The following is a 25,749-nucleotide window of genomic DNA, read 5'->3' as shown; positions in this document are numbered from 1 at the left end:
TCCAAGATGGCTGGATGTCATTGATGTCAAATAATTCAGCAATAAGCCATGAGAGGCCATAGCTAAGGGGCATTGTTAGGCATGAAGCGAAGCAGAGTCACACTTGGAACTGAAATGCAAGACAATTTTCTTTCCTCTGATATCATGACCAAAAATAGCAATAATGCTTGTGCCTAATTTAGAGCTGTTTACATGATGAAAACGCTCCATATCAGTAGCCCCCGAACACCTCTCTGCCAAATCATTGAACAACTTTGCCTCCTTTAGAGACAAAACACTCAGACAGACAATGCCTCTGTATCAGGCAGAGGGTCCATGTGTTCCATGCTTCCTGTTGAAATTAATTCTATCTCCGTGAAACAATTTAATCCCGTCAGCCATGACACCCTGGAGGAGATAGTGTTACGTTTAAGTTCTTTCTCCTTCTGTCTTGATATTCCTCCCACAAGCTTTGTCAAGCATTGTTTAATTGCACGGCATTTGACCTCCTGGAGATGAACCATACCTCTTTTCTCTCAGGCCGTTCCCCCTAAAAACACTGAAAACTGCAATGGCCTGTATCAACCCTCCCATTTCTGGATAAAATCACAGAAAAAGCTGTTTCTCACAGTCGCATCCCACGACTGAGCTCCGGGCTCAGGCACCCATCTCCATCCCCAGAGCACATTTTGGAAAATCATGCATCTTATCGCATGTGTTAAGGTGGAAAATCACATGTGTTTATCGCACCACCATATCACCAGATAACAATTGCATGCCACTGTATTATAATGCACAGGGTTTCCATTTATGGCACTGGTTAATAAATGAAGTGCATTGAACAAATCAGTGATTGGATTTGACAGAATTTTTTTTATCATCAAAAACTACTACCACCTTAAAAAAAGAGCTTTCTTCCAAGGACTTATGTCTCAGCAGAACTTAAAGAAACTTGTTTTCGTGGATCACCGTGACAGTGTCTTTACAGGTCTAAAAACAAATCAGACAACTGCAGCTTTTTCTGAACGCTGCTGCCCGAGTCCTCTCTAAAACCAAGCAAGCGGAACACATCAGTTCTCAGAGCTTTGCAAAGGCTTCCTATCAATCAAACAATTATTTAGAAAATATAATTGTGATTGAGCTACAAAGCACCAAATGGTTTTGGAGCCAAAACACACGACATGCTGCTCTGTTACGAGCTTTCCAGAGCTCTCAGGTCATCTGGGAGATCCTTGCTCACTGTCCCCAGGGTCAGCACCAAACATATAGAAGCAGCTTTCAGTTTCTGTGCACCGTAGATCTGGGATGAACTTTCAGTGCACCAACCCTTTGTTCTTTTAAATCGAGACTTGAAACTTTTCTGTTTGCCGCTCTCCCTTTCCTGAGGGCGTTTGAAGGTGTTACATTCTTATAATACATACTGCGTTTTGGGTTTTTTTTGTGATTGTTTTCTTTTCTCTTTTGTGAAATGTCTTATTTTCTATTCTATTTGTTTTGTGTGTCTGTGATTATGTGAAGGACTTTGTACTGCCTTTGTGTCTGAAACGTGCGACTCTGTAGATGTAAAAAAAGAAAATTTGCCTAGATACACTTCACATTATCTACCCACGGAGCAGAGGAGGTTTTTATGTCTCTCAGCGACATTTTGACATTGGTGGACATTAATAAAACCTGTGACCTTCTGGTGTTAGGGCCGGCTTTTTATTCACGGTGACGGTTTGACTACACTTTCTCCTCAGCTTTTTTGCAACAATTAAAGTTTTAAGATGCGTAAAAAGGTAAAAAGATACAAAGGAGGAGAATATCTTACCCGATGAATAGACTTCTGGGCGACATCATTGTGCAAACTGAGGAGACAGAGTTACATATTTCACCAAAAACCTCAAATTCCCACATCCGTTCAGAACCACGAGTGGAGTTTGTTTTGTGACTGATGGGGAGGAAAGTGATTACCAATGTGTGCAGGAGGCTTTGGGAATATTTCCTCCAATAGTTTAGTGCTTCAGTGATATAGATGAGGCAATCCCCCCCCCCCCCCCCCCCCCCCCCAGCCAGGTTCTCAGTAATCCTCATGCTCATTGTCTTCAGCTTACTGTCGATTTCATGTCTGGCAGTGGCATTAGCTGTCTTGCTCAAAATACTCATTTGCCTTTTTATCTCCTTGTAGAAGTTAGTTTTGGAGTCAAAAGTGCATCGAGCATTTTATAGGCTCTGCAAAAAATGCGTACATTTGACAAAATTAATTCCCTTTGTTTTTTTTTTAATAAACTGTATCCTATGAGCGCAAACACTGAACACTTTTCTTTTTCTAATTAAAGAGTCGGATAATGAAGTAGAATGTACTCGTGGCACAGTCTGTTTGGAGACCCATATTTTTCAAACGTTCATTTGAGGTTATAGGGTGAATCATTTATTCAGCCAGAACAGCATCAAGACTTTCAAACGCAGCGGTGACTGTTGTGTATCGCCTCAGAGTATCTGATATCTAATGGTACAGAAATGGGAAACGGTTGGCGGTCACCCCTCTCCTATTTTTTCAGAAGCCTTTGTGAAAGCCAAGGGTTGCAGATGTCAGCGTGCGGTCAGGTTTCGGGACTCTGCAGCACAGGGAATAAAACATGTGTTGTGGTTTAGTGGGGGGGGGGGGTTACGCCACTAGTCCCCAAGCCGTATCGCATGGCCCGACACAAGTCTCCCTGTTGGGTTTTCAGATGCTGTTGTTCTACAGCTGGGGTGAGACAATGACAGATAAGAACGCATGAATTACATGATTCATTTCTGGGGTTTGAGCAGGTGGTGTGACTTGGCGTTTGTTTGGGGGTTTGGCTTTTTCCAGCATGCTCTCAAAAGATTAATTGAGACGCAGGAAAGAAAGAGTGAACCTTCGCCGGGGCTCTTAAGTGGTCTTGTTCCCTGAGCCGGTAAATAAAGGATGGGAGATGGTTATGCCGGGCGCGGAGCGGGAGGGAAATGAGAGAGGCTAAAGCTGTTGATCATCCCAGTCTCATATACGTAATGACCCGCAGATAAAATGGCAAAATGACACATCTTTTGCCCACCAGTGACAAATGCAGAGGGAACACTTTTAAAATCCGTCTATATGGTTGAGAAGTAGGGAATGATTAAATGTTGATGGAGAAATATCGCATTGTCTCACCTTTTTACCATCAAACAAAGGACTGGCTGAACAAATGACTTCTCGCTTAAAGATATACGAACCAGAAGCCGTGTCAGGCAAGTTTTACCTGAAGGTCCCCGAAGTCATGTTGAATAATCGCAGAGGATATCTGAGACTTTAATCACGTGTGAAGCCTCCATTGCTGTGATTTATGAAGCAAAAATGGCCAAAAAAAAAACAACACTATTTTCGGGGAAAGCAAGGGATGGGGATGCTGGAGGGTGGAGAGCCTTTTGACCAGATAATTGCCAGACATTTGCCAGCAGGGAGAATCTGGGTGAGCAAAGTGAGTGAGTAATGCTCCCCGATGCCAGACAAACGACCAGAGAGGTGCCCTTTAGTGAAGCATTTAACCCTCGCAGCCACTAAGTGTGAATCTACGGCAAAATACTGCTGAAAAAGAGGATTGTTCAGAAAGCCTCGCCTGCATTTATTTTCTAAAAAGGTCAGAATGTTTTTTCCTCCGCAGATTTCTAATTTGCCTAAAACCATGACATTTTGACTTTTCACTGCTGAACATTTCAGATTTCTTGTACTTCTTTCTTTTCACACCTACACCATTCATGACTTTTCCTTTCTCAAGAGCTGTGACAATTCTTTCGGATTATCGCATTTCTTTTTTTAAACCTGCTTTTCATTTATTTATTTTTGTCTTTGTGACACTTTGCCGCCGGCGTTGTATTTTTGTTTTTCTGAATTCCTGTAAAGAGCCTCTTGACACACGAGCAGCGTCTCACATGAAGAGAATATCTGTAGCCGAGTTCAAGAGCTCGTTCTGACACAATTCTTGTTGATATGTTATCTTCCATCACGAGTATTACCACAGACATGTATCACGCAAGTGAGCACAACACTCGGTATGACATTGACAAGAAGCTCTCTTGGAAGCAAAAGCACTTGCGATAATAATCACGCTTGGATCACACCCTCTTCAAAATCGAGACTTGGGGGACATTCTTAATTCAGCGAGGTCAGAGTGATAACACAGTGAATATTCCGCTCAGGAATCTCATTTGATGTGGCTTTTGCTGGATGTTGTTCATTTACTAAGTAGGCTTTTCTTCGACTTACTACCATCTAACTGTGAACCTTGTTGACTACATAATGCGCAGTGTTTTCCACTCTTAGCGGCCTGATGCCCGCTGTTTTATGTGCTGGCCTCACACATTGAATTTCCCCTGCCTCAAACTAATAATACTTTAAATAAAGATAAGGCTTAAGTGTGAGAACAAAATAATGTCATACATATTTCTGTGTTCTCTTGGAATATCAATGCTGCAAAATGCGGCAAAATCTCAACAGTCCTCCGTGTCTGGAAAACCTCATCCCACTGAATTATGGGCTTTTAAAGCAGTAAACAGAGACAGAGAGGTGCTCTGTAAGGTGGCATACCATGAATAACAGCCACTGACGCGTGTGTATTCCTAGCGGTCAGTAAATCATACCTCCCTGCTGGTGCCGCTGGCAAACGGGGTGACAGTTGTTTGCAGCATTGGTGATGCGGCCGTGTGTTGACGCCGGCTGGCATTTGTTTGTTCACTCAGCCCTCTCTGTGTTTGTTTGCCCACACAGCCTGGCGTCAGTCATCCGGGGTCAGGTCCTCACGGGAGACGGGACGCCGCTGATTGGAGTCAACGTGTCTTTTCTGCACTACCCTGAGTACGGACACACCGTCACGCGGCAGGATGGCATGTAAGGGAGACACTCTGTGCAGACACGCATCAGTAGGTGCAGCATGTGTAGACATACAGCGACCCAGCTGCATTCATCAACACTGATTTACATGTAGAAATAAACACGAGTACTCTCTCTCTCGCAGGAAATTCAGCCCTCAGGTTCAACCGTTGCCATTGCAACAATTTATTTGTGGCTTGGACTGCTGTCCCCAGACCAGTATGGAAAAAATGCAGGAAAAGCTGTCCAACTGTGGGAGAGTCGTCCTGGCAGTTATCCAAAACAAAAACAAAAAAAAGTGCTGAAAACAAATTGAAAGCGCAGCACATTGTGCCCTAGAACAATTCCTCATGCAAATGTCACAGTGGTGGTGGCCATTTTGAACCAGGCTGTTTAAAATGCATTGAATCAGCAAGGGTAGAATCAATCTGCCCGCAGTGTAGTAAAACATGGGATTACTGTCTGACCTTCTCCTGCTGTTACCGCAGACGGGTCCTTAATAACGGCCGTGCCAACACATACAAGACAAAAGTACGTCATATTTTACAGGAAGGGTTCATCTCAGGTTGGAGCTTTGTTTTTCTGCAGATGGTCATCAGAGCCAGCAAACCAAGGCCTTTCATTCAAATTCAGCAGCTAGAGGTCGTGTTTATGTGATGCCAGTATGGAGGAAAAAAAGCCTTATAAGTGGCGCCGAATTGCACAGCTGTTGTTATGAAGCACAATCCTTGGGTCTCCATAGCTGAGGATTAGCTGATTTCTTCAGATATTCCGCCCTGTAACTCTTCTGACAAGGAGCGTGATAAATGGTTGGGGATAATCACACTTGGTTAGCCAACAGATCCGCTCAGTGGAGTTAAGAAGGGGGGGGGGGGGGGGGGGGGGGCAGCATCAAAGCCTGGCCTCTTGCAGCTGTGAGCTCCCCACTGCCCAAAGTGGAGAGAGCTTGAGAAGGAAGCTGTTTTAGGTCAGCTGCACAGCTTGGCTGTTGGTGTGTGTGTGTGTGTGTGTGTGTGTGTGTGTGTGTGTGTGTGTGTGTGTGTGTGTGTGTGTGTGTGTGATTGTGGGTGTGGGTGCGTGCATGAGAGACGTGCATAAGCATTGAAATCTGAGAGTGTGTGTGTGTCTTTGTGCATGTGAATGCAGGCAATGTCACCAGACAGATGCTTTACCCCTGGGTAGTGGAGCTCGCAGAATATATAGAGCAGCACTTCAAAGACCCTTCATTTACAAACTAGTAACTTTTCCCTGAGTCATGTCGTACTAATTAAAACCAGTTCACCAAAGAGAACTCCCAAGACTCAAGACTCCAAACCAAATTCAACCATAAGTGTCTTCTCACACCATGCCTGGTTAAAGAAAAGTCATAAATTAGATTCAGTGAATGAAAATAATATATGGAGGCTGTACCGGAAGAATACACTTTGTTAAGGAAAAGTCCTCCATTTCATTTCGATAAGCAGGTCCAGGCTTAGTCCTGAAATATATATTTACTTTGCACTTATTAAAGGGAAAGTCCAGTATATTACAACCGGAGGCTTATTTCCATAGTTATGGCCATCATTGCTTTCAGAAATAATATTTTATTCAGATTGACCCCCCATCACTTCCTGGTTCAACTTTGACCATTATTTTTAGTCTTGTGGTAGATCATCTCAAATCCTTTCACCATGTTCCGCTGTCTATATTAACCTCTATAGTAGCAAATCATTTAGTAAGCACGATATCATAACGGTGACGCCTTTTGATTTCACGCTGCTGTGTTAAGGTTTGACCTCTTGGCCAACGGCGGCGCTTCTTTGACGCTGAGATACGAGCGCGCCCCGTTCCCCACGCTGCACCGCACGGTGTGGCTGCCCTGGAACGTTTTCCATGTGATGGACACGGTGGTGATGAAGCGGGAGGAGAACGACATCCCCAGCTGCTACCTTACCGGCCTGGCCCGGCCCAACCCCCTCATCCTGGCCACGCCCCTCTCCACTCTGTACAAGACGTCCCCAGAGGACAGCCCCATCATCCCCGAGACCCAGGTGAGATCACATTGCAGGGCTTTTTATGCTCAATTTCAGTTTTGTGCTCATATCTGATTGTTTTGAATGGCTTTAATAAGTCGACCCGTGTTTGATCCCGACATTACATGCAGCAGTGTTGAAAATACACAAACAGAGTAACGATAATGCTGTTATCTTCCTTTTTCCGTGGCCTCTCTCGCTTATTTTAAACACAGTCAGATTTGCCTTTCAGTTTGCCTTTGAGCTTTGATTGAAGTGAGGCGTCTCCCCAAATACTAAGCCATAAATTGTCTCACAGTAATGCTGATAAAGTCTGAGGGCACATCACATGGAGGTTGCATGCCTCAGGATTTGGTTTATATCCATTTGGCTCAAATCAGAGTTGAAAAGCCCTGAATGTAAAATGTGGCTCAGCAGCTCTAAAACTGATTAGAACCAAAAAGATCTGCAATACATTTAAGGGGGAAGAATGTGGCCATGCTTCAGTGGAAGTCTGAGGTTAAACCTGGTCAAAGTAACTGCGACTCAAGAATGAAAAAGAGAGTCAGACTGGTCAATTATTAGCGTTGTCACGTTTAACTCAAAGTTTTTTCTCGCAGACTCAAATAATGAGGAATTAATTTATTGCCCGTGGAGTTATTCAATTTGCATACAGAGGTGATAAGAACTCTGTGATAAGTTTTCAATATTTTGATTGTGCTTCATAGAATATACTATATATATATATATATATATATATATATATATATATATATATATATATATATATATATATATATATACATATATAAATGATGAGCCCGTATATATCTGTGAAACGAAATGTCTCTTACGCGACTGGAATGTATTATAAATGTATTAACTGAGTGATAACAGCTAAACCCAGTGTAGGAAGTGCACTATAATATAATATCACATCACATAAACCGTTTGTATGATATACTCTATTGAGAGTTGTCTTCTGCAATAAATACCAGCAAACTCCTGCTGCTCCCGTTACTTAAGTCTACACTCCACACTGTGTATTTGGCACCAGTCTGACTGCTAATTAAAATCATAGGTCCTCCATGAGCAAGTGGCCATACCAGGCAGTGACCTCAACCTGGTCTACCTGAGCTCCAGGGCAGCTGGCTACAAGCCCATCCTCAAGGTTCTGCTGACCCACGACCGCCTCCCCTTCGGCCTGATGAAAGTCCACCTGATGGTGGCCGTCATGGGCCGTCAGTTCCAGAAATCTTTCCCGGCCTTCCCCGACCTCTCGTACACCTTCATCTGGGATAAAACAGACGCCTACAATCAGAAGGTCTTCGGCCTGGCAGAGGCTGTGGGTGAGTACCTGCTGTGAAGCTGCCGGCTGAAGATGTTGCGTAAGCGTATGTTCACTCAGTTCCTCGAGCTACCTCCAGACAATGAACCTTGGGTGAACTTTTGAAGATTGATTTTGTTTGTTTTTTTCTAAATTGAGGATTATTTAAGCGGGGACCGCTTTTGTTACCATGTGCAATAAAGATTGAGCAGGTGCTGTGAAATCCTGAAATCCCCCCAGTGCTGCATTTTTGAAGGCCACTGCTCTTCTGCTGACTTCTTTGTTTTGCATGTATGATATTTCAGGAGCAGTGTGCTGACTAAAATATTGCCAATGAGGCTGTAGCCTGAGGAAAGAAATCCAGCCTCATAAATAATAACGGCATCGTTTGAGGGAATGATACATGAAAGAATCTCTAATTTATGTTTATTTTTAGTTTTTGTTTATATATATAATATTAATTTAAATGTCATCTTGAGTGTTAATACATTACACTGGAAAAAGGCCACTTCAAAAACAGCAAACAAAAACAATAATTGAAACAAATCTGCAAATGTTAAGATTTCTCGCAAAGAAAAAAAAAGAGTTGGAAATTAGGGACGAATCTGAAAAAGTCTGGGGGATTTTGTTAAGAAGGATGAATGTTTGAGCACTCAAGCTCACATATCACTGAAAAAACTCACACGGCCCTGACAATCAACAGGAGTCACTCGACCATATCGCGGTGACATTCACTGTAATGTGTTCCATCTTTGTCGTTCAAATAATTCATGTCGCTGTTTATTTGCATTCACGCAAGATGAAACAAATAAGAGGAGAGAGCATGAAATCCAAACTGTGCCGGTGAGACACAGAAACCCCACAAGGTCTTCTAAAATCAGCCCAGTTGGAGAAAATGACATCGTCAAAGAGAAAGCAGAACCCGCAAATACAGAAAACAACCACAACGTGTGCTGAATGTCTTATTGGCTACAAGCCTCATTGCTGCCTTAAGTGTCAGGTAAGGAGGTTGCAACCTTGCTCACCACAGGCATCTGCCATCATTACTTTCAGTGTCAGTGGGATATGAATACGAGTCCTGCCTTGATGTGGTGCTCTGGGAGAAGAGGACGGCGGTGTTGCAAGGCTATGAACTGGATGCCTCCAACATGGGAGGGTGGATGTTAGACAAGCACCACATACTGGACATTCAGAACGGTAAGGAAACGCTCATATATCTAGTGTAAGTGTGTTTGTGTGTGCATGTGGGGCAGGAATAGGTGGCCTCTTAGGGTTACAGGCAGGCGGTCTTTACCCTGAATCACCGCAATAAATACTTGAATCAAAGTGAAATATGGTTCGTCATCCCTTCAGCAGATAATAGAAGAGAGTTTTGAAGGGCCGATCATTCACAGTAATGACAGAATAAATCAGCGACTAAGTCACCAGGGCTCGCTATGGCTCCACACGACTCAGCTATTTTGGGAAGAAGACGGCCGTTTGCTGCACACGGAGGCTCGGGCTATTGATGAACAGGCGTCATGTCGAATTCTCTCGTTAATTCAAGAAACTAAATTAATTTCTCGCACTTTCATCAATCAGAATGGCTTTAATGGCCGAGTCCAATAAATGGACAGGAGTTTGTCTTTGTCGCGCTGGTGCAGACACAGGAAAGTGAAACATGCTTCGTGAAACTATAACATATACATACAGTGCAGAGTCATTGCCGGGTTACAGTACCAGGACGTCACGTCCTGTAATCTGTGAATTCAGTGCAGTGTTACAACTGTGGAGGCAGTAATATGACTGCAATTATAAGGAGAGGGCGTCGGGGTGGTGTGCAGTTTGCCAGGCTGCTGTTTTGACATGAAATCCACTTCAGCTGACGTCATTGTTCCAGTTGTCCAACACCATTTGTGTCCCTTTCATCTCCAAAATGTTCAAGATTACATTCACGGTCTTCAGCAGAGTCCTTACTCTCACACTGTCCACAGTTTGTGATCGAGGTTTTTGTTTGTTTGTTTTGTGTTAGTGGGCATTTAATGTGTGTCTTTGCTCATTTTTAGTTGTTTAAAGGTAATTTACTCCACTGCAACGTGCTTACTCACTTGCGTTTGCAAAGTCGTGGATGCATATTGGAGATATCACCAAATCACATTGCCAAATGGCAGACAGACATAAATACAGGGTTACTTCTTTTTCACTGGCATCCAACGGAATAAGTTGAAGCTTGTGTGAACAACAAATACATCTGAGTAACTGGTAATTATACCTTTAGTGATTTAGTAATTATACCTTTAGTGACCTCATTTTAGAGGTCAGTCTGCTGAAGACAAGATGAACCAAAGTCCATCACTCTGACGAAGATAAACGTTCATTGAAAGAGCAAGACGGTGCAGATTTGATCAACGCCCCTCCTTGTGGGGCAAAATCCCATTTCAAGATAATGTTCCTTTTATATGACCATCAGGAGGGCCCAAAAATGACCTGATATATGCAAGAATACCGGTATTAACATCTCTATAAAGCATCTTAGTCAGCCTTGGCACAAGCTTCCACTCCTCTGAGTTGCACGCCTACGCTGCCTCACACAGAGGTGCTCCCGTTCACCTAAGCGGTAGGAGTGTCGCCCTCGTCAAAAAGCAGCAAAGATTTACAAATGTAGCTTTAAGTGAGCCTTTTATCAGGTCTGCCCATCAGCAGCTATCATCACTTCAGTGTACATCACAATGAAGTTGCCCGTAATTATTATGTCACTCATGCATTTGGATTATGTGCTTTAGATCGAAAAAAAATCACTTTAAAATCGATTTACTTTTTTACAAGCGCAATGCCTGATAATCAAAGTTCTGCAAAGGCTCGAGCTCCTAGATGACACAATATGAAATGATTATAAGATGTTATGTATTCATCGCCCCAGTGTGTGAAGAAATAGTATAGTTGATAAAGCACCACCAGTAGCTCCAGTGAGAGTAAAGAAGTTAATGAGGTTCACTTGTTAAACAACACATGATTAATGTGTTTCTGTGGCCAATCGTGCATGAAAGAAATTGAATTTGAATTGCTACACGTATTCTCGTAATCTCTCCTGCCATCAGAAAATACAAATACGAGAAAATGCAAGCAGGCCAAGCTGACCAATCACAATTCTTGTTGTCGCTATGTGGCCTCTGCGCAGCCCTGATGTGCAGTTACATTCATGAGGAGGTTTACCCGAGCTCTGGTAGAGCTACCGAGCATCCTTCCACATCCTCTGCAGACCGCCTGACATTATCGATCTGGCTTTAGCCACTGTCTCTCTGGCCCGGTTCATCGAGCTTTAAGTAAACCTCAGAAGTTATTTCCAGATATTTTGGCAACTAGAGGAGGTGTGTTTCTAAAGAGGAACTAGAACTGCCTACATCTTGAACATAGTCTTTCATATCATCTTACATGCACACCCACAATTGGCAGGGGCAACACTATTCATCCTACTATACTCTGTGGGTTTGCACAGTCATATCATCCATGTGGTCGGCATGTATAACGGCCTTCTCGCATCTCAGAGATTGCACAAACTGTCTTTTGTCGGATGCGGTTGTGGAAAACATGTCAGAGAAGCAGTTTGTGAAACTGAGTCTGCCTTGTTCAAACCTCGGTGCCACTTTGTCCTGCTTCTTTGTTGAACATTAAAAGACCAGACACAAGGGCCCATTGCCGAACCCAATCTGTCAAGCCATCCACAACATGAGGTTTGTGAAGTGTGCAAAAGAACATTGAAATATGCCTCTAGCTTGACTGCTGCCGGGGCGTTGCGTTTCATCTCACCTGTCTCAAAGTATAGCACACCCATCTCCAAAGCCTTCGCTGTGGCAGCTTCACCGTTGGAGTTGTTGTGAGATGCTCTCGCGATCAACAGATAGATAGATAGACAGCACGTGTGATATGCAAATGTGAGCTGCATCCATTATTAGACTGAGCAGCCGTGTCTCGATTTATCAGAGAATTCGACGCTGCTGTTCATGGAGAATCATTATGTCCAGGGTTTCACTTGTACGTGGAAATGGTGACGACATAAATAAAACAACAACCAGATGGTGTCGAGTTTTTTCTTGTTCAGCAAGTTCTGCAGCCTCCCCGAGGCTTCTTTTTTTTTCACACTTCCCCTATCACAGCACCACCCCAAAAATAAACCGCAAAGTCTAACTCAATTTGGAAGATTCAGAAATAGTTCGTCAAACTTGTGTTGCTTCGTTTTATGTACCTGTGTCTGACAGGAGCTTAATCAATTTGCTTATTAAAGGGTTGCATGCCGCAATCCTATTGGCTCAACCCACAGACTGTGAAGTGATTGTGTCAGTGACTTCGGCATGCTAGTTTATACTGTGTTCACGTCAAAGTATCATTGCCCTATCTGTAATCCTATCCCTCATTGTCCTCACACATTCATTTTTAGCACAGAGGTTGGGAGTCGGCACCGTCTTTTATCCCCTTGCATTTTCGAATCCAAACTGAATTACTCAGTCTTGCGTTCAGCCACTTTTTGACATTTGAGATTTATGGCCCATGTGGGTTTTTTGGGCGAGGAATGCGGTTCGATATCCTCGGCCGGCGTGAAGATGAATCCAAATATCACTGTTTGCCTTCATTGCTGCTCCAGTATTGATTCTTTCATGCTGTAAACCTTGACTAATGTCCTCACCCAACATGTTAGCAAGCGGTGGTCCTCTGCAGCTGCACAGCGGTTTTAGCTCACAGCCAGAGTTCAGCATCTCAGTATCTCGCCGTGTGCTTACTGTGCAGCATGCTGCATTTGAAGAACTGGGTGGTTTCCTGCCCACATTTAGCCTCCATCAGGGTGGATCCGTGAGGGCCTGGGTGGTATCTAAGAGAATGACACAGTGCAAAGGAGAACAAAGGGTGCAATTAAGACACACTGCCGCTCCTCTCCTACCAATCTCTGCACTCTCTATGTGTCACCAAGGTGACATTGCTCAGGGCGCTTCAGTTTTTTTTATCAGGTATGGAGGCTCGGCCTCGCATTTGTGCCATTAATCTCCTCGGAAGCTGTGATGTCGGCATTAAAGCGTTTCTTTCCCCACCATGACTCAAATTAGCCTTTTATCAAAGGAATGATTTCCGTCTGTAATGATTCTAAGAAAGGAATCAATTGAAGAGACTGAGCATATTCAGAAAGGTGGCCTTGTAGTTCGGGACAGCGTAATGAGAAATGATCGGCTTCATATACAGGAGTTAGTAAGAGTGTGTGAATAAAGCAGAGCAACAGCAATTTCCTCTCCTTGATCAAATATGTCTGTGATGACTCGTCTCGTTTTCTATTCTCTGACAGAGAATGTGCGTCATGTTTGATTCACGCCGCTACACTCACATTCTCTATGAGTCATTTTTACACACTTTAATATTTTGCATTGATTTCAATACCTCTCCATTGTTACTTGGTGAGTCCATGTTACTGTCAGTCACATCTATGACTTTGGGATTGCCTCCACACAGCTCTCAACATGGCGACGGCTGAGTCGTGAGCAAACAGTGCTAACAGCACGAACGGTGCAAACAATGGCACGGGTGCTGAGAGAGCAAACAGTATATCTTGTCTTTACATTGCAAATAGTTGTTTGCTGCTACATTGCTGCTTGACATGCAGTTTACATTACATTCATGCGCTGTGTCCCGACTGGATAGAGCAGCGTTGGAGTGATCTTGGAGCAAAAGAGACAACAGATTCTCAGACTTTCTGAAAAGCCTTTCCTCACTCTGCCAAGCCAAACAGAGACTTTTCCCTCTCACCGACTTCTATCCAAAACTCAAACACGCCTCCACACATTCATTTATACTTCTCAATGAGCAGACACACTCCTAATGGTTGATCCATTCAGCTGCCATACTTGTACTTTGACTTGAAGTCTCCTCTGCAAAATCTGTCGAGGGAGCACGAGTTTGTTTCAGCATGTGCAAAAAGAAAAACAGAGCTTTGCCAAATTGGATTTCTGCGTGTCCGACATAAGAACAGTAGCACTATTTTATTCATGAGAAAGTTTTGTTATCGGTTTGATAGATTTCAGCCAAACTCGCTTTTAAGAGAAGCAAAAATAATATTTATAAATATATTGCATGACTGCAAAGCCATTTTAGTCTGGACACTGTAGGAGTCCTCCTCTTTAGCCCGGGGCACCGGATAGTCAGAAGCCAAAAGTCCCATCAGTGCAGCACTCCTGCTGGGACGTCACAAGCTCGATCCTCGCAACAATCATCAGCGGTAATGTGTCATGACCAAGTTTCCTTGAGGGGAGAAAACTGAAGCTTAATCTCCTCGCTCACTCTTAAGTCGAGAGCAGTGGAAGTTGTGTGCGTGAGAAAAAGATAAAAATGAAAGAGTACAGTCCATACTAAGTGTGGCGTGATTGCGGGGGGTAGTTGATGATTGAAAAGTGCATTTATGCTGTTCCATCACGCTGTGTAATAGCCTATGGTAAGACGTGTGTGTACAGTAAGCTGTGATGGAAGTGGTGTAAACAGAGAAGACCGCGGCGGCTTGCCAAAATGACCTGAGCAGTGAACGTCAGCCAAACTGCGAGACTGTTGCAAGTGATCCATGTCCTACACACTGCATTAGGCTGTCGGATATTAGGAACGTCTGTCTTTTCCGGAGAATGTTAAAGGAGCTATTACACAAACAGACATTCAAATTCTAGTCAGATTGCTTTGCATATTTTATTTATTTGCAGCAATGTTTCTGGATGCAAGCATCAACCTTTCCGGTCAGTTCCAGTTTCCATCACACCGTGTGCTTCTTTCAGTGAGCAGACGCATGGATCACGGTTCAATTAAAGTCCCAAGGTTGCGCATGCGATGGCGTCGCGCATAAAGCCGTCCCCCGGACCTATTTGTCTTTGTTAGAGGCCCATGTATAACGCTCTCCGACGCAAAAGACGGATTGGTCAGATCATCCTGTCAGGAGTCTCACCAGACCGTGCCTTCATTTGAATTTGCCCTTCAATCAATTAAATCAATGAAAGGAACTAATCAGCGAAGGGACAAGCAGCACAGTTGCACGCTCGATTTCACATACATCGAGGGTTACGATGGCTTACGGGATAACGATATTGTGTGGCCATCCGGTGGTGTCATAGATCCACTAATTAGGACAGAGGCAGTGTGTGGATTCAAACAAGTTGTTTGATTTGAATAATTAAGTGCTTCCAGTATGCACTTCTTCCCTTTTGATGTGTTTTTTCCCCTTTGAAGAGAGGCCCACTATATCTGCCCCCCCCCCCCCAAAAAAAAGCCAGTTTTCTCTGCCTCTTGTTAAAATATTTATCTTTAGAGTCACAGAGTCCTCAGTGAAATGTATGCACCGTTATTAGAGGAAGGTCACTCCACTGTATTTATGTTTCCCACCTCTTTGAGAGAAATGATGATTTAACAGAAAATGATTTTAACGTGAAATTCAGCTTTTGTGTGAAGTTTTCAGGAACTCACTGAAGCAGCTCTAGACAAATGTGAGGGACTGAAGTATTGTGGCGTATCGGTTGGATTGATGGTCAGTTGGTTGGTGTTGTTGGTGTGCTGCCTCCGCTCCATGCACTACCGCATTTAAATCACGTCATCGTCTAATCTTCACTCACAACAACATAAACAAAACTGGTGTTAACCATAATTTGTTAACATAATTGAAAAAAAACATCTTAGCAATAAGAAGCTGTGATAGACTGTGCTGTATTTGCGTTTAATGAACAGAATGTTGGTTTATGGTTATGGTAAAAGTGATTATGAAAACATAATTAAACTCCCCTAAATTGTGCGATCATTCCAAGTTTGTGAAATGGAATTTAGACTCCAATAATGAGTCAGCTACACTCAAAAAAACGATTCAAGCCCTTCTTAAAGGTGACACATTTAAATCGTGTTTGATTAATTTAAATATATCAAGTTAAAAAATGAACACATTTATATTTAATGGGTCTAACATAAAATGCATGAATACTTTCATTTATTAGATTTATTTAGGTTGGATGGTGTGTATCAACTCAAAATAAATGTGTTTGGTTGGGGGACTACCCCTTGCGCCTGTACCAGATCACGTGCTCAGTGTCTTTCCCCCCTTTCCGACTGCAGCAAGATTCAAACCGACCGTCCATTCTTTGGTAAGTAACTTTATATATTTTGTTGTAGTAGTTTAGACTGTACCTCGCTGTCAATGAAGGCTTCCATTCTGTAATAATGACCACAATGTGTGGAACAGACGTGATAACTTAGCCACACGACTGTTCCGTTTTTAATAAGATCGAAGGCAACACAGGCTAGCTAGCAAGCTAGGTAGCCAACGTGGTTTGCATTATAGAGCAGACCAGAGATCAGGGTACTGTCATTAATACGGCTTGGACGCAGCGCCGAAGGCTTCCTTATGAACTGTATGCACTAAAAAACAGTAGGAGAGCAGTTAAACGAGCAGACTACGGTCTCCCCCTCTCCAGCGCCATAATGTCGGCAGGCCGTAGAAGGCCACTCTCTCTAGTAGTGGGCGTTCAGTTGTAGTGGGTTTAGCCACGTTTTCGTCACTGAAAAATGTTTAATATGAATAAATCATGAGCTCATAAAACCGCTGAATTCCTCTCACTCGCGCGGGCACCTGATGCATGAACACACGGAAGTCAGCGGCGTTTTAGCGCAGCAGCCATAGAAATAGAACGAGCGTAGAACGGACATTCCCATTCAAACCGATGTAACTGGATCAGAGCAGCGGCAGTTTGTACGTGTACCGTCGTCATTGTGAAGAACTGATCGATGTAGCGGGCTAACTTTTCTGTTATACTACGGTCAATGCGCAGTGTTGAGCACTATTTTCTTTTGAACGAGTAAAACGACCAAGACAAACATCGATGTCCGTTCTACTCATTGTATTTCTATGACCTTACACTGTGTGAACGCAGGCAGGAGTGCGAATGAGTTTTCAAGGCAAACAGTTTGATATTTTATTAAAATGACTGTCTTAATCTTATTTAACACGCATGCATGATTTGATTGCTGTTGTATGTAGCTTTAGTGTTGCTGTAAAAGGTGAATTGCTCGTCCATTCTAAATGGTAACATTATATCTATGAGTGCTCCAAAGCACTTTTGACTTGACTTTGTTTTATGTGAACTTTGGATTATTCCAGCCTTTCCCTCCACAAATACATTCATCTCATCTTTTGCAGTTTGATCAGCATTACCAAGCTTCTTGAGGCAACCTCCTAATGATAGCACGTAATAGGTTATATGCTCGATGCGAGCTGATCTCTCATTGTTATATGTTCAGTTTGATATATACTAATTATCTTTATTCTCTTTAGGACTCTGCATGTGGCAGTGTAAAGAATGCAGTTTGGAACTAGCTAGCAGGTATTTCTTGTTGCATGGGCATTGTAGGGGCAGTTATCGCTATACATGTCCATACATTGCCCATGTACATTTAATACATGGAGTAAGCTTCTAAATCACACATGCTGAACTGCACATTCAACCAGAGATTGTGGAGCAGAGGCCCCTTCCCTGTTCCAGCAAAGTTAAGTAAGTAAATGTGTGTTTCTATGTGTTTACCATTTTGATGATTAATGGCTTCACAATCGCAATTTGAATCTAATAATCCCACATAATGTGATAGTAATTATAATAAACAAGTAACAAACAGCTGTATTTTGTTTGTTATTCAGGTCAATGCAGAGTTCCTGCTGATCACCACCAAGCCATTTCAATCAAAGTTCATGTCACAGCTGGACCTCTTCTCAGACTCCCTGATACAGGGCTTAAAGAGCAAAGGAGGTGTGAAGGACAAAAGGTCAAGGATGTCCTGACCATCAATGATTTGGTTAGTACATATGTATACAATATTAGTTTCACTGTATTGGGGTGGTTATTGTAATATTTTCTTGTCCATATCTGCTTTTTTAAAAACATTTGATGAATAGTAAATGGCCTGCTTTTATTCTGCTTTTATCCAGAACCTTTAGTGTGATGACATCAACACCAAAAGGGAAGGGCATCTGAGAAGCCTGTCATCTACCTCAATGAAGATCCAGACTCTTTATCAATCTGGTAAGTTTATCGCAATATGTTTCCCATGTAGCGTCAAAGTGTTACCCACATATATATATATATATATATATATATATATATACACACACACATGTTTGTGGATTAATCACAAGTTTAAACACAAGTTTTCTGTGTTTGTGTTGTTATCAGGCTTCCGCCGCTGAGGATGCAGTGAGGGACATCGCATTCACTGTCATAAGGATTTACATGATCCAAAGAGATTGGGAGCCAGAGGACGTGGGACTTGATCAACTGCATTAAAGTCCTGAACAACGTAGACGGTGTCATCATGGCGTTCATCATGCTTTGGGCTAATTTGTGCCCTTAATCTAAGCTTTCCAGACAACTTCAAGTACATCTTTGAGCTTCTCCAGAAGGTCATAATGAATTTGGATGGGCACAAGCTGAATTCTAAGATACAGGAGCTGAAAATCAAGATGTTTGCACAAGAGGTGAACACCAAGTGACAAAGCCAAAGAACCTTGTCAGATCTTTTGGATGTTTTCTACTTTCATCTTCCGCCCAGTCAACGACAATCCATGACCTCATGGATGTTTTCCTGGTTCTGACATTTTGAAAAAATTGACTAAGCTGCACAGAGGCAAGCCAGAGACTGTAAATTACGGAACTTTTACATGTCACTGCAAGCTTGGTTAAGTGTTTACCCGCAGAAAGTTTTGCCCAATTCACCTCCACATCCCAACTCGAGTGTGATTACGCTTGAACGTCAACTTGCACGTCCATTTTCCTCGTTGTCTGATTGAATGACTCTCTACTCGAGTTGAAATGGACCCTAACACGGTTCAATACGCTGTAACTTCCATTGACTATGAGTATCCTTGTTATTTATAATCTATAAGTTTTAGTTTGTGGATGTTTTGTGATTTTACTGTTGTAGCCCAAAAGTGGTCCAAGTTGCCTGTTTCTGCACATGATAACACATCATCGGCTATTCTTCAGTGTAAAGGAGTCCTTTTGTACTACCATCTGTACTGGTAGGAAAGAAAACAGCTGTATTGCTCTTGACAAACCAAAGTAGTGGGAATTTAGCACTTGCAATAGTGGTTGTACATATCGATTGCAGGAAGTTTTGTGCTTTTTGGAAATGATAGTTTATGGTGAGTGACTACACTGCAGTGCAATGATATTCCCTGTTTGGAGAGCAGTGCATAGCCTCCACCCTCATGGCGTCTTTGTTTGTGGCGCCAAGGGATTTGGGATAGCTTGGTATTTATTTGTCACCAGTTGTGGAGCTGTTACAAGACTACTGTTTTAATATTTAAAAACGATGAAAGATGCACTGTATAGATCATTTTGGAATTTTTTTGCTATCCTTTTCTGATCAGTGTTTTTGTAAAAAAAAAACAAATATTTAAAAAATGAAATGCAGGCTCTAGAATCATGGATGGTCAGATTTGTACCATATTTAATGTATTTAAGCATTTTCAATAAAAAACACTTGAACTAGGTTTTGTCTCGTGTCTTAATTGGGGGTCAAATAAAAAAAAGTTTTTTACCTGATTAATTCATTTCCAATGAATTGTACTATATTGAGTTGGACTAACACAAATCAATTTCATTTCATGAATGGTATTTTTTTATTTAGGTTGTATTTGATAAAATTGAGTCGGACTAACTCAATTTAATTATATTGCATGGATGTTTTTAGTTTAAGTTAGGTTTAACTATATTTCCTCGGTGGAAAACCTGCCCACAATTTAATTGAGTTCATCCAATGAATTATTTTTTTGAGTGTACTGCGCAGTTCCTGTGCATTTAGAACTAAAGTGGAATAAATATCTTCTTGCGTATTAAGCTAAATAAGCCAAATATATTTTACTTTGGTTTATTCTGTCTATTCACAGTGTGTTCGACATTTCTCAAAGTAAATGTATTAATTGTTCAAGATTTTGTAAAATATGTTAATTTGCCACGAGATCTTCAATAAGAAGATCTAAGCTAGTTATAGGTGTTAGGTTTTAAAACCAGGAGGCGGTTAGCCTAGTTTAGCATTAAGACCGGAAACAGAGAGACATAAATGGGTACCGCATTTAACTTACCTAAAACCTCAAGTTGTCCTTTTTGTGTGTACAAATTAAACAAGCGAAACACAGCGTTAATTAGTTGATTATAATATTCATCATCTATAGCTCTGGGCTATTTCTTTTACTGTGTATTTCTTTACGGCCAGGTCCTTCGTGTAAGAGAAATGCCTCTCTGGAGACTTCCTGATTGACTAAAGGATCAATCATGAGCCCTGTACCCGCCACCAGTGTCAGACATCAATCATGGTTCCACACCTGCAAAATAACTGCTGTTTTGTTTCCCAGGCATTCTCTACAAAGGCAGCGGGGAGAACCAGTTCATCTCCCTCCAGCCCCCGGTGATCTCCACCGTCATGGGGAACGGGCGGCGCAGGAGCATCTCGTGTCCCAGCTGTAATGGGCAGGCCCAAGGCAACAAGCTGCTGGCGCCGGTGGCCCTGGCATGGGGCATCGACGGAAGTCTGTACGTCGGCGATTTCAACTACATCCGACGCATCTACCCATCGGGCAATGTCACAAGTATCATGGAGCTCAGGTAGGAGCATGGCCTCATTGTTGTTACACGTAGTTTGGGACATTTATTGGGCAACCTGGTGCCTCTTTATCTCTGTCCCTTTATCAAAGCATTTACCTGAAAGAACAAAAGTTGATACTTCCTTGTGTTGTTCTGTAGCTGACCCCTAAAGAAAGTAAAATATGCATAAGTTAAAGGCGTTGGATCCCACTTTACATTTCCACAGTTAGTCTCCAGTGTGGAGAGGGAAACTAAAATGGGATGAGCGACAGACTTTCAGTCACACAAATCTTTCCTCCTTCCCACAGAAATGTGAAATCTTTTCCATATCCGTCTTCATAATTAGAAAAGACATCCTGTCTTCACCGTGTAATTGGGATGATTTACGCCCTCATGCCAAGTTGGCTTGTGTCTGCAATGACTCTCATTCGATCAGTTGGTTTATTTCTAAGTGGCAGATGTTGATTAAATGTACATTGGGCCATCATCCTCTATGAGAGACACACATGTGAAAACTGCCGTAAAAAGGACGTATGTCACCACGCTGTTGGTGGGTAGCTTTACATCAAGTAGTTTGTGAGTTGGCGTTGAGATTATAAGGAGCAAATATTCAAATCTTAAGAGGGGAAGAGATTGAAAAACCTTCCTCTCTATCTCAGGAACCTGCCGCTATACCTGCGCAGTGATGGGCCCCTACGGGGCAGTTCTCATGTGAGGATGTGCGTGTAACACTATGAATGGGAGGCACAGTGCTGCTGTAAATGAGCGTGCATGCTCGGCAACCCTTAGATAAATAATGGTTTAAGAAATGGTTTGTGTCTCCGAGCAACGATTGTACTCTGTTTACAAGGAGAAAAACACTACTGTGGAAACTTGTTGTGTTGGCCAAATTGGACTCAGTCTGACATAAAAGATCCACCAAGGACAAATTTAGTTCACATTAGATGGCAGTTGCAGTTGCAGGTTTAAACCAGTACCGAAGAAAAAGTGCACAATACAACAGATCTTCATTGCGTGCAGAATGCTTGTATTTGATTTGGTGCTCGTCGCTTCCAAACATTTAAAGACCAACGTGGTGTCAGTTTGGTACATATGATGCATTTTTGTCTTAATTGTCTTTTTCCTCTTTTCCTGCTCCCTCTGTATCCTGTCACAGAAATAAAGACTTTAGACACAGGTAGGTGTATATCATCTCAGCGCATGTTGCTTCTAGTTTTCTTCACTCATCACCATCTGTCTCGCCCTCTTTATAAGTATATGGATAGCTCTTTCTTTTACAGTCGCCTTTAGCACCAGTGATTGCCATGTGTGATTATAACACAATTATAGCTTGATTACATCCAAAAAGGAGGGAGAGTGCACAGTCTGTCAGAATTTGGCAATGTGTGTATTGAGGAAATTGCGACAACACACACACGGCATTTACATATGTAAAGTATTTCTAGGTATAAATGTAAAAGAGGCAGTTAATGTGTATACAATCAACACGTATGTACCTCGTGTAATGCTGTCCAACACAATAACTTTGCAATAAACCGCACCGTTGTTAATCATGCAGTATAATTACATTTACTGCGATGGTGTTTGGCAGATGCTCTTATCCAGAGGGGCTTACACGACTGCTTTGCATTCATGATCAACAGATGAAATTAGGTTGTCCCACTGTTTAACATGCCGCAAGGGCCAGAGGTGCGACACAGAGTAAACTAGAGGAAGGCTGTCAAGGTAGTGTCTCTTGTGTGACAAGTTATTTCATATGAATATATGTCTTGTTTTATGAACTTGAAATCGAAACTAATTTGCCTGATTCGTTGGCCCCCGGAGAAGATAAAGATACAGCGTGGCCTGTTATCAGTCACCAGAATAAAGTTAGTTTGGATTGTCCTCTCCAGGTCATTTGTGTAGCTCTGTTTTTTTTTTTAACCCTGAATGGTCTAGAACTAAAAGGCATCAACAATTATTTATTTATTTATTTACATTTATAATTGTATTATTTATTTTGGTCCAGACTAAAGGACAGGAATGACAGGTGGGGTATATCTGGTGACGGCAAGATGAAGCCTCATGAAGCATTGAAGCTTTCTGGCAAATTGGTTCATTTCTCGAGGCTTCTTGTGCAGAAAAAAAGCTCCTGCTAAATGTCAAACAGGCCGATCTATTACTGATCTCAACCATGTGATCTGTGATATAGGCTGCTGTATTTTGCGCCTGTAGGCTAATTGTCTTGTGAGTAATGCATCAAATGTGTGCCAATCAAATCCTCTGGTCAATAATTGTATCATAATTGAATAACAGTAGTTGGTGTAGTAGGAGCGGCAAAATTAGAGGTTTAACCAGAAAGTGAATATGCTTTTGTCACTAAGAAAATCATTCATACGGGAGACTTTATTTTCATTTGTTCAGGAACAATAATTTCTCAATGTGTCTAAAACGACACAAGCCTCGATGCAGGCTTCACAGAAAACCTCCTGGATTACTCGACACGCCTCGGCACAGCACATAACATCGCTAGATAAAGTTACACTGATTTAGAAAACAGATCTAAAATTAACTTGGCCTCAATTCATTTTTCCAAAGAATCTTGTTCAAGCTGCAACATAGCACGCAGGCAAACAGGCACAGGAGTTATTATAATACATGCACGTGGCTTTTCTTTTTTTATACTGGTGTAAGACAACCTTTTTATTCATTTTTTTCTGTTTTGAGCCCGCTTCCCAACAAGTGTTAAATTAACCAATCAGCTTGCAGGTCACGTTGTATCGATGTGGGAGCCGTAACATGAGAGGCTTCGTAAATGAATCCTTTATTGCAGGGCTGTTATATTGGACTGCACAATGTCACACAGGTGTTTCATTTATTGTGTCCGCCCCGTGCGGTTTAAAAAAATAAAACATTTAAAAAAAAGTGTTACTCATATACGTCTTTCTGAATTCTTAATAAGAACTTGATGGCAGCCACCTATTTTGGGCATTTGCTTTGACTCATAATAGCTGTCAAATTTTATGACTCCATCTTCATCATTTTATAAAGATGTTTCATTGCCACATGTATTTTGCCGCCGCATTATCCCACTTCCAAAGCCAACCAGTATTGACTGAAGTACCATTAAGCTGGAGTACAACTAGAGAAGCCATGTTTACGACTGTGCTGTAAAGTGAGCTATTTTTCATGTTAACTGCGTCTGTTTTTAGCCCTTTAATGACACTTAAGCACCATCTATGTATCAACTCTGGCTTAATAGAAAGGTTAATGCTTCGTTTTTTAGCATTTCGAATTTGTTTACAAGGAGCTCACAGAAAATGATCATTTAATTGGTTTTCTTCGAGTCTAAATATCAGTCAATCATGTGTTGTAAAATATCAAAATATTATCCTCCTCCTCGACACATGTTCTCTCTGATTCATGGTTCCATTATCAGACAGCAAAAAGGATGCAAATCAGCAGAAACAGATGCAGTGCCATCAGTTGTTGCACTTTGTGAACATAAGCCAGTCATTTCTGTAATTTCCAAAGGCTTTTCCCCGCAGGGGAGTGACAACAAATGAAATGATCTGGCACACAAGTTGCCATTTGTGCTTTGTAAACTGGAAGCCCACTGCAGTGGTTTCCTGTTCCACCAGTTCAGCCTTCTCTGTCTCACTTGCTGCCATTTATTTGTCCTTCACAAAAGCCTACCGTTTTTTTTTAAACATTCAAAATAGACATTATTACCCTCTTCAGTTCATCATCCACGTGCATGACAATGTTGCTACGAATGAACTTTCTGTCATCTCCTTTATTGCAATTTTCTTTTAAATGCATGAGTCTGAAGAAGGTTGCCTTGTTCCATTACACTTAAAGCAATGTATGACAGTGTGCTTGATGTTCGTATTTAAACAATACTCCTTTCTAAAAGTATTTATCTATAACTTAAACAAATGCAAAGTGAAGACAATGTTAGCTCTCTGGAGAGGTGTAATGGAATTCATTATATTCCTTTCTCTAAGTGTTTAGTTGGGAGTGAACAGCAGGCTATATTTCATCAGGCCTCAGTTGGGGTTTACAGGTAGTTTCAGGTATCTCACAGAGATTATTGATTTAGACTACATCGTGGTAAATTAGCACGATTAAAGGACTATTTGGCTGCACAAAAATAAGCCCAAAGTGAAGGGACAGTGTATATAACTGAGTTATTGTCTTAAATGCAGTAACAACCCGGCACACCGGTATTACCTGGCAACTGATCCAGTAAGTGGCCAGCTGTACGTGTCGGACACAAACTCCCGGAGGATCTACCGACCGAAAATCTTAACCGGGACCAAGGAGCTGCAGTCGAACGCAGAGGTGGTGGCAGGGACCGGGGAGCACTGCCTGCCCTTTGATGAGAACCACTGCGGCGATGGAGGCAAAGCCCCAGAGGCCTATCTCACTGGACCCAAAGGTATCGTTCAAAACGAATGACGATGTTGTACCCAAATGACGGGGCGGGGCACAGTGATGGCTTCCTCAGTCAGGAGTGGTAACTGCTTCATTTTAATTTATGTGTATCAACCATGGTCCGTGCCAAGCAAGGGCCTTCTGATTGATTTGAATGGATATGTTTTCGTTCTGTGTCGTGTGGTGTGTAACAGTAAGCAGGGCTGTTAATGAACTGAAGCGTTGTAGATTAAGGTTTGTTTTCTGCTGCAGTCTATCAAAGGTTCTTGTTGTTTTACCCTCCATAAATATAATTCATCATTTATTTAGCAGTGTTGGATATTCCTGTAAATATCCTTTAAAATGTACTCGATCCTTGAAGATTCTTTTCCAAAGCAGCTCTTGTGAAAGTAAAGTATTCAGTCCTTTAAAGCTCAAAGTGACAGCTATCCACAAGTTGATGCCCGCCATGCACAACCTGTTGACCACATTCAAATACCACATGGCCATTTGTGGTTGGATTGCTCACTTTTTTTTTTATAGGTTCTTCTGGATAAAAAGGCTAAGATGAATTGTTTTTGCGGTAGTTGTTGC

The 25,749-nt window shown here is 42.1% G+C and overlaps 1 protein-coding gene and 2 long non-coding RNA genes across 4 annotated transcripts in view; all 3 read left to right on the top strand.

Annotated features, from left to right (window-relative positions):
- LOC306777915 (teneurin-3) overlaps window positions 1-25,749 on the top strand; it is a gene marked incomplete at its 5' end in the record, with an annotated part of 122,827 nt that overhangs the window by 82,293 nt on the left and 14,785 nt on the right. The window contains 7 exons of the mRNA XM_079269220.1: window positions 4,730-4,849; window positions 6,600-6,861; window positions 7,904-8,171; window positions 9,203-9,346; window positions 20,532-20,781; window positions 21,917-21,937; window positions 24,948-25,180. Coding sequence (XP_079125346.1) covers window positions 4,730-4,849; window positions 6,600-6,861; window positions 7,904-8,171; window positions 9,203-9,346; window positions 20,532-20,781; window positions 21,917-21,937; window positions 24,948-25,180 — 1,298 coding nt within the window. The remainder of the gene's footprint in view (window positions 1-4,729; window positions 4,850-6,599; window positions 6,862-7,903; window positions 8,172-9,202; window positions 9,347-20,531; window positions 20,782-21,916; window positions 21,938-24,947; window positions 25,181-25,749) is intronic.
- On the top strand, window positions 16,228-17,937 carry LOC306777416. 2 transcript variants are annotated; one of them, XR_013771986.1, is made up of 4 exons: window positions 16,228-16,272; window positions 17,325-17,380; window positions 17,460-17,676; window positions 17,820-17,937. It is a non-coding gene; the product is annotated as an uncharacterized lncRNA (long non-coding RNA). The 2 variants fall into 2 exon arrangements; XR_013771985.1 differs by lacking the exon at window positions 17,325-17,380.
- LOC306777415 lies at window positions 17,941-19,530 on the top strand. Its single transcript, XR_013771984.1, has 3 exons — window positions 17,941-17,974; window positions 18,108-18,201; window positions 18,352-19,530. It is a non-coding gene; the product is annotated as an uncharacterized lncRNA (long non-coding RNA).

Source organism: Melanostigma gelatinosum, assembly GCF_949748355.1.
Source record: "Melanostigma gelatinosum genome assembly, chromosome: 5".
Taxonomy (NCBI): Eukaryota; Metazoa; Chordata; class Actinopteri; order Perciformes; family Zoarcidae; genus Melanostigma; species Melanostigma gelatinosum.
Note: the sequence above shows the minus strand (reverse complement) of the source record. Positions and strands in the feature narration are given on the sequence as shown.